Raw genomic sequence first — 14,013 nt, 5'->3', positions numbered from 1 at the left:
AATAGGTACATGTGCAGAAAGTGGAAGTGCTTTTCGTTAAAAGATTCATTAGATATACTGCAAATATACAGAAATGGTAGCTTTTGCAGATAATTAATAACATTTATTTTTTTTTAGATAAACAATATTTTGGGAGTATAAGTGTGCAGAAAAATTCTCGAAGTAAGTCTGACACAATTGGTATCTTATCACTAGTCCTGGAAGGATCTGATTTCCAGTCTCATTCCAACCCATATTACAGGGTGCAGGCTCAAAGGTTTTGTGATGGATATGAAAACGTGATGATCACAAAAAATGCTTTACGGTACAAGGAAAGCCGCATCTGATTTATTGGACCGGGAACAAGCTTTATCTCCCAGAGAACAGTTAAATGAAGAGGGCTCCCTTCCCTGAGAATATTTCAATCACCAGCACTTTCTCATTTAGATCTAATTTCTGAAACATTTTCAAGGAATGTAGCTTTAACTGTTGCATCCGTTCTTCTCCCTGTGCTGACATTAACATCATGCATCAATTAGCTATGATACATTATTTGTGTAGAAAACAGCTTTAAGCTACAGTTTATGACTATAACTAGACTGGACTCAAGGGAATACAGAGGTGGATAAATGAATGATATTATTTATAACCTGGTGTTGACACATTCATTCTCCATTTGCATTATGGCTGTATGCATGGTCACATATTTTATGGGCAGTGCATGCAACCATTCACTGCTGCTTATATCTTCTCAAACAAACACATTTTAGATCTATGTATACAATTGAGTGCATTCGTAAACATGAACAATTAATTCAACTTAAAAAGAACAAACAAAACAATACACAAATAAGGAAAATTCAGTGCAATCAGTGAAACTGTTACAACTTTAATTCCTAATGTATCTATTCCCACAGTGAGTATCTCAAATGGTAAAATCTGTCCCCTAAAAGAGGACTGACTGAGGCTGCCATCTTCCAGCTGCAGCTGTCTACCGCCACTGAAGAATCAAGCACACAGTATGCATAGCACTGTTATTTTCACAAGCACTTCACATAACTACTTTCTGGTATATGACTTGTAATCTGTAAGAACTGTTAACTGACAAGGGAGAAAAGGCATAATTCTAAGCCATTTCTGAGTAGAAAACCAGAAACCTCAATTTCTGTAGGCTTCATTGTCTACAGCTGAGCTTTCAGATGTCCAAACTCTGACTGAAGATTAACCTGGGCTTGAGGCATTTGCAACATGTCTGTACATGTTGACTCCCTGACACACATGCTTAAGTTTTCCTCCTGGCCAGCTCACCGGGCAAGAAGAGAAGCACCATCAGCAGGCTATGGCTGGCACACAAAAAGGCTCTATTAACAATGTCAGATGCTTAAAAATTAGATTAACTCCTGGCCCAAAAACTGCAACTCATTCCAGCATGGTCTTTTTGTGAGTGAGATTCATGTGATGTAAACAGATACTCTCATAGCTGGAAAATGATCTGAAATAAACTGGACCTACCTGAATTAAAGTTCTGCTTAATTACAGCAAAAGTAGAATTCTAATATTTAACACACTTCTCTATATGCCGCATTCTTTTTGGCAAATAATCACTGTTTTTTTTTGAAGCAGCTCCACAGTTACTCTTCCATAGCTCTGAGAAGATGGGAACTAAGAAGCGAAATCTGCCAGATCCTGTTCTTTTGGAGCTTGGAAAAGATTAGCAGTAGGATCTACATATTTTCATCTGTATGTGGAATTCAGGGAATTTGACATGTCATCTAGTGGTTGAACTTCAGAGTGTCAGAAAAGAGATCCAGATCCAGTCTACACTAACTGTGGAATGGCACATGTATAAAATTTGCTGACATTCCATTTATTATTTGCTAAATGTGAATTTAGTCCTAGTGCTCTGTAATATTCACAGATAATATGACTTCTTTTTAATATAGGGTTACCAATGAATCAATAAAGTAGAAAATATCTTACTGAATATTAAAGTCTAAGGAAATACACTAGAACATGCAGCCTTCATGTTCTCTCTTAATTGGAGGATTAAAGCCTTCAGAGTATAACTTGAGTTCTTTAAGGAACATAATTATGAAAATGCTGTTATTCAGACTGTGTTGTAAAAATGCACGTATTTCAGGAATAAAGAGAATTTTAAAGGCAGATGTGGAATGAAACCAGAAGAGCACAAGTTATTCCAGATGTACATTTACTACTAAAAGATCACATCACACAAAAGTAGTAACAGTGATAAATTCTAATGTTTGTTACATCAAGGATTAGGAACTTTATAAAGCACAAGAAGAAAGTCATTACTCATAGCCCACTTCAAAAACATTCCTTTATCTAAATCATCTCAAAGTACTTTTTTGCAAAACTTCACCGTATTTTTAGAAATAGGTTTTAAAATTACATTAAAGTGAGGAAATTATCTAGTAGCTCAAAAAATGAGCTAGGAGATTCCAGAGATGAAAGAGCATAATTAAAGGACTATACAAAGCCCCTGAACACGGAGTAATGCAAAAGGGCAGACAAAAAGGAGTCCAAGTTACCAGGGCACCTATCAAGACTGTGTGAACACATTCTATCTTAAGAGAATCACAATGCTGAAAGCCATTAATTTCTATGAGAAGAATCATTAGGGACTGTAGTGATAGGACAAGGGGTAATGGGTTTAAACAACAGGGGAAGTTTAAATTGGATATAAGGAAGAAATTCTTTACTTGTTCGGGTGGTGAGGCACTGGAATGGGTTGCCCAAAGAAATGACAAATGCTCCATCCCTGGCAGTGTCCAAGGCCAGGTTGGATGAAGCCTTGGGTGACATGGTTTAGTGTGAGGTGTCCCTGCCCATGGCAGTGGGGTTGGAACTTGATGATCTTAAGGTCTTTTCCAACCCTAACTATTCTATGATTCTACGATTCTATGATTATTAACAGGTTTAGGTAGTAGTCATCAAATTTCTAGTTTTGGAGGGGTTTGCGGAGGATTACAGTCATGACAAAAGTGAGACACCTGCATCATGTGCATGTAAAAGGAAGAGATAAGCACCATCAGGGGACTCACAGTAGTCTCCATTTTGCTTGAGTCCATTCAAATAAGGGATGTTCCAACCTACCCCCCGCCCTTGCCTGAAACATGTGAATCTGTGATAAAACAAACCACATTTGAATATACAGACATGTTAAATTTGGCAATGTTAAACTCAGTATTTAACTCTGAAATGTTAAACACTTCATTTATCACTTGCTGTTATTGCAGGGCTTGGGTCTCAAAACAAGAATTAACTGAAGACACTACTCTGTGGTGTAGAATGGCAAACATCACCATTCACAAAAATAGCACTCTTCTAAAATCTGTAAGATAACCCTTAGTCTCATTTAACTAAGATGTACTTTTCCTTCAAATTTTAATAAATGGTACTTTAAATAACTGCTGCAGATGTTAATAAAACCAGAACCCCACTCAAGCAGAGCAGGCTGCTTAACCTGGCCTGTGTAACACAAGCCAAAAAATCTAACTCGCTAATCCTTGCCTCAAGCACAGAAGTATTTGGGAGAGAGAGAGTAGCTGCAATACAAGTAGCTGCAGAAGTATGTTAAAGAGCTAGAGATCATTAAATCTTTATTAGCAATTAGTAATCTCTTTGTTTCACACAGCTTGATAATTCAAGGTGCAGAACACTGTCCCAGCACCTCTTACCCAAGAGGAAATCAGCAACACACACAATGATACAGAATTGAAGAAAATATTGAACAGAAAACCTTATTCAAAGCCCAGCAAAAGAGGTTGTCAGGAAAGTATGCTAGCTTTGCAGAACCATCACACTGGCAAAAATCACTAACACCACTGGTCATAAAAAGATAAAAACCCAACCTACCCATATTGCTAAAATTGATTTAGTATGGCCAAGTACCCTTTTGAAACCTTCAAGTGACATAATCATTTTAAATACTCAGGGCAGCTCAACTATTTAAAGAACTTATCATGCACCCCTTTGATGTCCATTTAGCACTCTAACAGTAGAAACTGCTTAGGTACTGATAATTCCCTGGTGTCTCCTGGGGCACAAACTATGCACTTATGAGTCTGCAGGTAAGTACCAAGATGAGCACATAAACACATCTAAGTGAAATATCCTCAGCAAAGTTCTCAGAGCTAGGTACACAGAATTAGACATCTAGATCCTTTACTGTAGTCTGAAGAGTAATTTCTCAGGAGATGTGACAGATCCCAGAAATAAAATGTACTTTTTTGACCCTTAAAAAGCATTTTTGTTTCTATCCTTGCCCAGAACTGAGAAGAAACCCAGAAAGTCGCTTCTCTCCCTAAACCTCACTCATCTGCAAATAAAGGTGCAAAGCATGGGGCAAGTTGCAATTCCACTGTGTCTCAGAAAAGTATACTTGTTAAGACTATAAACAGTCATGAGGGGAGCACAGGGCTATGGGATAGGCAACAAATGACATTCTAGAATGAGTTTCTTTCATGTTCCCTCTGACAGCAGAAGCAATTAAGAGCTTCTGTTCACTTTGCCCACTTGCATGCCTTCTGCCTGCCACCATTCACTGTTCTAAATATATATCACCCTTCAAGGAAAGCTTGTTCCACGGTCCCTCAGAACAATCCCCAGAAGCTTGAATTAATTTAATAATTCACTTTCTTGCGTGGTACATTTTCACCTGGATATTCCAGTAGCCCAATGGAGGGAAATACTGCGTCATTTCTCCTAAATTCAGTAGAGCAGTCACTGATCCAGTTGCTCACAAAGTACAGAGAGAAGGGCCTTTGCGCACCCTCCACATCCTCTTGCTTTTTGATCAATAAAAAACCAGGAAACACAAGCCCCACACACCTGTGTTTCCTGCCACTGAAATGGTGAGGGAATCTTCAAAGAGCAGACAGAAAGCAGTTGGTACAAAAGGCTATCTTTGCTGGTCAGCATGTACCTTGCAACGCTGTCCACCCTAAAGATTCAACACGAAGGTATACTGGGGATTCCCCACAGCCATCATTAAAGCCTTTCACCTCTGCATACACCAAATTTGCCAATGTCATTTAGAACAAACTTGTGTAAATATTTTTAACATACTCAGCACAACAAATAAAACAACCAGCACTGTAGTCTTTCTCCTCAGGGACAGTAAAAGAGATCTAGTTCCCTCACACTGTATCATTCTCTGTAGAAACAGGAATAAAACTGGAGTAACTCTGTTGACTGGAGTTCTTCCAACAACAGTAATCAAAATGAGATCACAAGTGAACTCAATATATACAAATAGTGACAGCTGCTGGTTTCTATAGCAAAATATAGTAAATAATCATCATCACAAAAGACAAGCAAAAGCAACACCTATTTATGATGCAATTACATGCTTCCATGAAAATTTCAGGTTCATAATTCTCATCAGTTCAACTCAACTAGGCAACATCCAAGCAGCTAAGCCAGCAACAAAATACTATCTCAAAATTAATCACAGAAGCAACAGAAATTCCTACCCTATTTTTTTAAATTTAAAAACCCTGGATTTAAGCAGTTTTAAATAAACTGGTTTTAAATATAGAATCACAGAATCATAGAATAGTTAGGGTTGGAAAGGACCTCAAGATCATCTAGTTCCAACCCCCCTACCATGGGCAGGGACACCTCACACTAAACTATGTCGCCCAAGGCTCTGTCCAACCTCGCCTTGAACACTGCCAGGGATGGAGCATTCACAACTTCCCTGAGCAACCCATTCCAGTACCTCACCACCCTAACTGTAAAGAATTTCTTCCTTATATCCAATCTAAACTTCCCCTGTTTAAGTTTTAATCCATTCCCCCTTGTCCTGTCACTACAGTCCTTAATGAAGAGTCCCTTCCCAGCATCCCTGTAGGCCCCCTTCAGATACTGGCAGGCTGCTATGAGGTCTCCACGCAGCCTTCTCTTCTCCAGCCTGAACAGCCCCAACTTTCTCAGCCTGTCTTCATATGGGAGGTGCTCCAGTCCCCTGATCATCCTCGTGGCCCTCCTCTGGACTTGTTCCAACATTTCCATGTCCTTCTTATGTTGAGGACACCAGAAATATCTTCAATATAGTATTAAAATATGATTTTATCAGCAGTGTATATAACCATAAAACCAAAAAAATCCAAACCCATATAACCATAAAATCAAAACCTTATCTAAGTCACCAACAACTCATTTTTTTTTCCATTAAGGTGTTTTAAGCAGGATCTCAGTCTTTTCTTACATAAAATTCAAGTAAGACAATCTAATCCATCAGTAATATCCTCAAGATGGCCTCATGTATGCAATGAATTAAACACTCTGAAATACTTTATTTTTTCAAAGTGGCAAAGACTCACTACATCCCAATATTTCCCAGATGGTGTCATGAACCTCTTAACACTTCATTTCCATCTTGTTCCATGTCTTGAGAAACCTGTTTTCAATCTTTCAAACACAAACAGGGCCTCCGCCCTCTATCCCCTGATGCTAGATTCAGCAGTCCCCAGCCAACATGTTCTTCATATTTTTTTAGGGTGAATAAATTCATCTCCTCCCTCATCAATCACACAGAAACATTCAATGACATATTCATGTTCTTTAAACTTCTTCATAAGTGCATTATTTACATCTTCTATAAAGAAATGGAGGATACACATTCATCAGAAATAAGTAGCTCCAAGTCAGTCTAAGCAAAGCATCTGCAAAGCTGACTTGACCCCACTCTTGCTCCCAGTGTACTGCAGTTGTGACCTAGAGATACTGCTGCTTTTACATGTCATCTAGAGACCTGCTGATTCTCAGCTCTGTTTGCTCACAATGAAGAGCTCTAGAGGTATCCAAATTCAGTTCTGAGAATTTGGCTTATTGTCTGTGTGTGGAAAAATACAGAATACACTGATCTGAGCTGAAGCTCTAGAACCTGAAATTCTATCTTTATACCTCCTTTGTCCTGCATCCAGTCCTTTCATTTTAGTAAAATGTTCCTATCGAGAAGATCATTTTCTCTCCTTTGAGTGTCTCACAAATGATGACTTTGGCTCTCTGTTTTTTGAGATTCACATTATACCTAACTTCAATCATATACAATTTTCTTTCTAGTGACAAAATAAGCCATTCATTAACACCAAAACTTTCTGGGTCTCACTTGCATACGAAACCTAGGACTTTCCCTAGAGGAACTACCCAAGTTCTCTGAATCCAGTGCTCTGCGTACAGAATTAACCACACATATTGACATCAGCAGAAGAAGGCTTCACGGAGTATTTTTTCCATATAGCCCTATCAACAAATCACAAAACATATCCAGCAGCCCATAGTTAGCTCCAGAAGTTGACATAATTATGATGTGTGACATTTGAATGTTAAATTCAAAATTTTATCTTTCTTGTATATTAATGCCAGAACTCAGAATTCCAGTGTTTGTCCCTGAACATCTCAGTATTTGTCCCAGAGTGCCTGTGCAACAAAATTCATGAAGAATCAGTAGAGCTGGCTGGACCAAAACCAACATTTTTCAAATCAACATTGTCCCATCTGACCACAAGACTGCAAAAACAGGTCGTTCTTCCTCATCCCTCTTTCTCACACTCCTAGCTGTACAATGGCTGAGTTTTCAACAAGTTCTTTTTCGGCACCTCTGTCTGGGATATCTAGCCTAGTGATTCTGGAGAGTGAGAGTTGCGTGCCTGAAAAACCCCAGATAGAGACAGGAAGCAAAGTTACTCACCACTTGCCATCTGGTAGATTATTTAGGAAGAGGACCTGCATTACTATGATGATCTCTGCTCAGTGTTTTCAAGAAACATTCCTGAGTGCCCCTGTTCCAGAAGATGCTGGATGCTGGGTTCTAAGCTTGAAGACTTGCATGCCCTATTGCCACTGATGCAAGCACCTCAGCTCCAGAGGAAGTCATTTGTCTTTTTACACTAGAATTCCCACTGACTTGCAGTGAGAACTTCACTTTTCACTAGGCAAATTTCAGGACCATTCATGTGAGCTGCATAATACACATTTTACAAGTGCTTCATTATGGTCTGAGACTCCATTTTGTGCATTTAAAATCTAGATCCTTCCACTTAATTTGTAGAACTCCACCTTCTGCTAGATTAATCTCTACCTCACTTTTGTGGGAATTAGAAAACCAACTGCAAGAAAGGATGACACAGGAAACTGGTAAGCAGTCCTATCTGTTCTGAGTTCTAGGACTCCATTCCTCCTGTCACAGACATCTTACTTCAGGTGAGGCAAGCCACTGCCTCAAAGAACTGTGTTCCTAATCTGCATCCAAGGGATCTCACTTGAACAAATGCTGGGCAGTTGCAGCTACATCTAAACTTGAACATTCAACACACCTGAAACACATACAGTGCCTTAGGTAGCAGCTGCCCCTCCTGCCATCCCCAAAATAGATACTGTTTGGTGTTTCAAATTTGTAGCTTTGCAGCTTACTGACTTAAGACTACCATGGTAGCTCCCCTGCCTAAAGAACAGGGATATAGTAGAACAGCCATTCCCCATCTTAGAGGCAAACCAGTTCAGTATAGATTAATTACTTGGGCTGGACTTCTCAATAATAGGTTTTGCATGAATAAATAACACTGTCCTTGGGTGTGAACAGTGTAATATAAATAATGCACAGAGCCAAACTGCAGCTTTGCAAGAAGCAAACAGAATACTTAAGACCTGTTTATTAAGTTAGCAGCATTCATAACATGTTTCAGAAAAAATGTTAGGAACTTCATGATCAAACAATAAAAGACTGTACTCCACTGCACATGTACCAGAACAGGAAAGACAGTCTGTATGGACAACTGTCCATCTGGTATTTTATGATTTCATAGTATTGCTTTTGCAACCTAGCAAATAAATGATCTTTTAGCTTAATCTTTATGTATATTATCCACACAAAATTACTATCAGCAGTGCTCTGTGCAGCATGAATGGACGTTAAGCTGTAAAGCAAATGTGTGTGATTTCTAGCTACTATTATCTAAATATCACATGAGAAACAAATGCAAACTCACATCTCTCATCATTTTCACTGCTTCCCTGGTCCTTCCCAGCTTTCTTGCACACATTGCCAGCCTCCTCTTAATATAAACTAACACATTGGTGTCCCTTCCTGTATAAGAGGAAAAAGAAACAGCATTAAGACAAAAAAATTAAAAACAAAGGCTCATTTAATATTCCAATACAAAATGAAACAGTTTTCTTCCCATTTTTTAATTAGCTAGCATCAATACTCTCACAATAATTTTAATAAAAAATTGCCAAATTCTACTGATTTAGATGTGACATAACATCACTGAAATCAGTGGAATTACTCCAGATATTCAGTGGTATAAATAAGGAACTATATGTCGGCCTTACACCTATGACATAAAAGCAGATCTGAAGGTACAGAGAATGCTGCAGGTTACAGACCAGCAAGTAATCAAGCGAGGCAAGGAGAATTGGTATGAAGCTAACACTGGCACAAAACTCTGCACTCACACACAGCATTAAATGACTTACCCATTCACACACATGAATAAGACAAGAGCATCCGTGAAAATGCACATTATATCCAGCTTTTTTTTTTTTTTAACTCATTATATACATGCTTGTTAATAGGAGAGGCAGCAAAACAAATCCTCATCCTCTAACAGTCTTTTTCTTAATGATTAGAAGAAAGTAAGTATACCCTGAACTTTCTGTTTACAGAGCCTTTACTTGTTACCCAGTTCCTCACTTCGCTAGTTATGGATAGCAAAGTAACACGTTCTAGATACAACAGTCCTATGTGCTGGAAGATGCCCTACCAGCAAAGATGACATAAACTGCAATATTTGATTTCAATATTTGAAGATGCCCTACCAGCAAAGATGACAGCTGCAATAATTGTTCTCTTGGAGAATTCTTACTTGTTTCATTTCTCATTCTCTTCCCTGTAATTCCAATCTGAACTCCTAACATGCTTCTGGATCATCAGGAAATGAGCAGACAGCTAATCATCTATAAAATTACCTTATTGTGAAAATGTAAGACACCTGCTACAAACGATCTTTGTTTATAGCATGCAGTCTGCAAAGATTTTAGTCTGTTCCTAACATTTTCAAGTCTGTCATAATAAGAACAAGATGTACACTAAAAACATTCCAAGTTCCTACAAATTGTTTTTAAACTGTGATTACAAGTTTCAGTCAGGTTAAGCAGCAGGTTGAAAGGTTTGACTTTAGAAGCAAAAGTAAGTATGAGTGGGAAGGAATTTCTTTAGCTTATGTAATTCCTTGTATCTGTATTGACTCCTGTTGATTTAAAAACCAATTTATTAGCTACATCTGTTTTAACATGTTTATCTAGTGAACCTAAGAAGGTACACATGTATGTATATATATTATACATTATGTAGTGAAACTAAGAGGTATACATTTCAGACCATGCTTCTTTTCAGTCTTTTCAGTCAGAATGGTCAAAATTTACTCACTATGAAATCAAGACAACCTTTCAGGCCAAAATTTTCAGAGGTGAGTAATGATTTAGGGTGCCACCTTAAAAAGAAGATCACCCATGCTTTCTATAAACTAGCACCTTTTGAAAAATGGTAAGTTGGGTAGTCAAAGTCGGTATTTACTCTTAAAATTCATGGTCTAATGTAAAAAACTGTATGAAGGAGATGAACATGTAAATAAACAGAAATATAGAGCAATATGTTGTTCAAAAAATTACATTGTGTTTTTCACTGTAAAGCTGAGATGCCCACTTTCATCCCAAAGTCAACTTCAAGGGCCAGAAATGCAACGACAGACATCTCAAAACCATGGAACTGCAACACACCTGTCCATGGTCCTCCCTCTCTAATGAGAGACGACCTCTTCACATTTGCCAGCCATGCAGAAGTCCAGCATCTAATCAAGAGAATCCTACTTGAGACCCCTGTGTCCAAGGTACCATCTGAGGCTGGAAGTTCTCTAACTCCTCTGGGCACACACTAACTCTATTAAGGGGAGACTAGATGGCATAGAGAAATGTAACCACCCTTCTGAAGCCACAGCAGAGCTGGCAGTCACTTTTCAGCCCCTCCTGCTCTGTGGCAATGCATTTAATTTGGCAATTCAACTGGTTACCTCTTCTGCTGTCATACTGAAGGTTTAGGGTATCAAATTTGATGATGACAGTAGCCACCCAGCACACACAGGTTACAAAAATACCATACTTACATGCCTGTACAAACTTTGTCAAGTTATCTTGGACATAAGCATTGTGAAAGTATTTAATTACTCTTATTGCGTATTGTTCATAGAATTGCTGTTATTTTCTGCACTCAGGATGGATTGAGTACACAAATTAAGGTTTCACAGACAACCATAAACCTGCTACAGCCTGAAAATCGCTTCAAGGGCTCAGCTGCTCTATATTTTTGTTTTCACCAAAAGCACACAAATCATCCTAAATATAATTTTATAACCAACAAATGTTTAAAATACTATCCCCAAGCTTTATAAAACCTCAGGTTTTTAGGCACAGACTTGTGTACACTTTTGAAACCAGAGATCACAGACAATTTCACTATGTACAATTTTGATCCGCAATCTTCAAATTATGTGATAGCCAGAGGCTCTGAATTCAGGTCCTGAAAACTTAAAGATGCCCAAAGTGTGTTAGTGCTTCTGCTTCTGTAACGGCTGTTATTTTTTGCCTGAGGTAGCCATTTAAGACTAGAAATAACCTAGACTGCTTTATTTATCTTTTCATTCATCTACTAGCAATGAATCCTCATGTATTTTCTTATGTTTAAAAAGCATATAATAAATATCATCACATCAGCTAAATCTGCTTATTCAGTTTCTTTTAAATATACTTTCAATTAGAGCACTGTATTATTTCTGATGTTTCTGTGACTTTTCGTGATGTATGCAATTAACTTTCCAAATGTCACACTGGTTAATGGGTCTCACTAATTTCTACACAGAACAATGTAGTGTATGTATTTACCCTCACAGCTGATGGAAAGAAGCTGGCCAAGCACCACTTCTCTCCTGTTTCCATCATTCTTTACTGCCTTTTCACAACATGAGCCCAAGAGCAACTTTCTAAACCAGTGCCCAACATTTTCTTAACATCAGATCTCTGACACCTTTTGGCTCTACTACCTTTTCTCTTCAGTTAAGTACATGCTCCAATATTCTGCCATGCAAAAGAAAAGGTGTATCCTTAGTTTGAGGATTACTAGCTCAAGAACTGAATCAAGCAAAAACACTTAAGTTTGTCTCTCTTTTCCAGCCAGTGTTAAATACTAAGTGCATAGTTATGAGAAGGAAAAGAAAAAAACACAAAAGAACAAAACCCACAGAACTCCCCAGAACTTCTCTCCATTTAGAAATGGCTATTCCCTCCAAAGAAACTTACTGTGTTGGGCTTCATACTGGGCACCATGGTGCTGTAACTGCTGACTGCGCCTGTAGCAGCCCTCTCCAGCTTTCAAAGCTTGCTTGAACAGCTTCTCTGCTTCCACAATTGTTGTTGCTTCCTCTTCAGCCAGGAGAATATAGGCAGTAGCACACCTGCAAAATATATCAGAGGAAAAAACATGAGAAATTTGCATGAAGTAAAAGCTATACAAAGACACACAGCCTGGCAAGGATGTACCAGATACAGAGGCCATGGAGCTTTGTCCATATAACTTTCTGATGAACTATTCTGATGAATAAATATTCTAGCTACCAGACCACAACTCTCATTTGTAGGTACTGCATCACTCAGACACTTCAGGAAACCTACTGACAACTGCCCCAGAAAGTAAAGCACTGTCTCACTAAGCAGTCATGGCCTATGTCACTGAAACTCCTTCTGGAAATCAAGACTAGTTTCATGCACTATGGTTGTAAGTGAAAAGTCCTGCACCTGGGTTGGTGCACAAGTACAGGCTGGGCAGAGAATCGATTGAGAGCAGCCCTGAGAAGAAGGACCTGGGGTGTTGACTGATGAGAGGCTCAGCATAACCCAACAGTATGCACTTGTAGCACAGAAAGCCAGTATGCTGGGCTGCATCAAAAGAAGCGTGGCCAGCAGGTTGAGGGAGGTGATTCTGCCCCTCTACTCTGCCCCAGTGAGACCCCACCTGCAGTGCTGCATTCAGCTCTGGGGCTCCCAACACAAGAGGACATGGACCTGCTCCAGTGAGTGCAGAGGAGAGTCAAGAAGATGATCAGGGGACTGGAGTACCTCTTCTGTGAAGACAGGCTGAGAAAGTTGGGCTTGTTCAACCTGGAGAAGAGAAGGCTCTTGGGAGACCTTAGAGCAGCTTCCAATAACTAAAATAGGCCTAAAAGAGATTAGGAGAGGGACTTTTTACAAGGGCATATAGTGATATGTCAAGGTCGGAATGGCTTTAAACTGAAAGAGAGTAGATTTAGATTAGATATTAGGAAGGAATTCTTCACTGAGAGAGGTGAGACACTGGCACAGGCTGCCCAGAGAAGTTGTGGGTGCCCCATCCCTGGAAGTGTTCAAGGCCAGGTTGGATGGGGTTTGAGCAACCTGGTCTAATGGGAGGTGTCCCTGCCACATTGGAACTAGACAATTTTTAAGGCTCCCATCAACCCTAACCATTCTATGATTAACACAAAATGTCTCCATTACTGAAATGGTATAAAAAGGATCAGTAGACCTGTAACACTTGCCATATGCAAAGAATAGATCTTGAATGTAATTGTAGAGATTAAAAATCAAAACAAAAAACCCCAACCAAGCTACAAAACAGGAAAGCAGCTTTAGGAATACACAGAAAGGTGAAATGCATGGTGGCAGTCACTTCATCCAGCTTCTAGCTGCCTAATTTAGATCTCTTAATTATCTGTGCCCCTCCATCTCCATCAAGAAGCACCTTCACAATGTCATTCATTCCACATGTAAAGATCTCTCTAAGAACAGGCTGAATCGCTGACTGGAAGTGCATCTCCCATTTACTGTAGAGGGAGCCCAGGTAACTACTTTAAAATCAATGGCCACAGTTTATAGTTGAAGTTAGGTGGATTATAGCTGTTGACTTCTTTCCAATAC

The 14,013-nt window shown here is 39.0% G+C and overlaps 1 protein-coding gene across 2 annotated transcripts in view; it reads right to left on the bottom strand.

Annotated features, from left to right (window-relative positions):
• Nucleotides 1-14,013, bottom strand: part of ST7 (suppression of tumorigenicity 7) — a 150,218-nt gene that overhangs the window by 38,966 nt on the left and 97,239 nt on the right. For both annotated transcript variants that reach the window (XM_005146072.3, XM_031046300.2), the window contains exons 7-8: nucleotides 12,361-12,515; nucleotides 8,997-9,094 (exon numbers count right to left, since the gene is read on the bottom strand). In XM_005146072.3, coding sequence (XP_005146129.1) covers nucleotides 8,997-9,094; nucleotides 12,361-12,515 — 253 coding nt within the window. The remainder of the gene's footprint in view (nucleotides 1-8,996; nucleotides 9,095-12,360; nucleotides 12,516-14,013) is intronic.

This window comes from Melopsittacus undulatus, chromosome 5 (genome assembly GCF_012275295.1).
Source record: "Melopsittacus undulatus isolate bMelUnd1 chromosome 5, bMelUnd1.mat.Z, whole genome shotgun sequence".
Classification (NCBI taxonomy): Eukaryota; Metazoa; Chordata; class Aves; order Psittaciformes; family Psittaculidae; genus Melopsittacus; species Melopsittacus undulatus.
The sequence above is the reverse complement of the archived record's forward strand: the minus strand, read 5'-3'. Positions and strand labels throughout refer to the sequence as shown.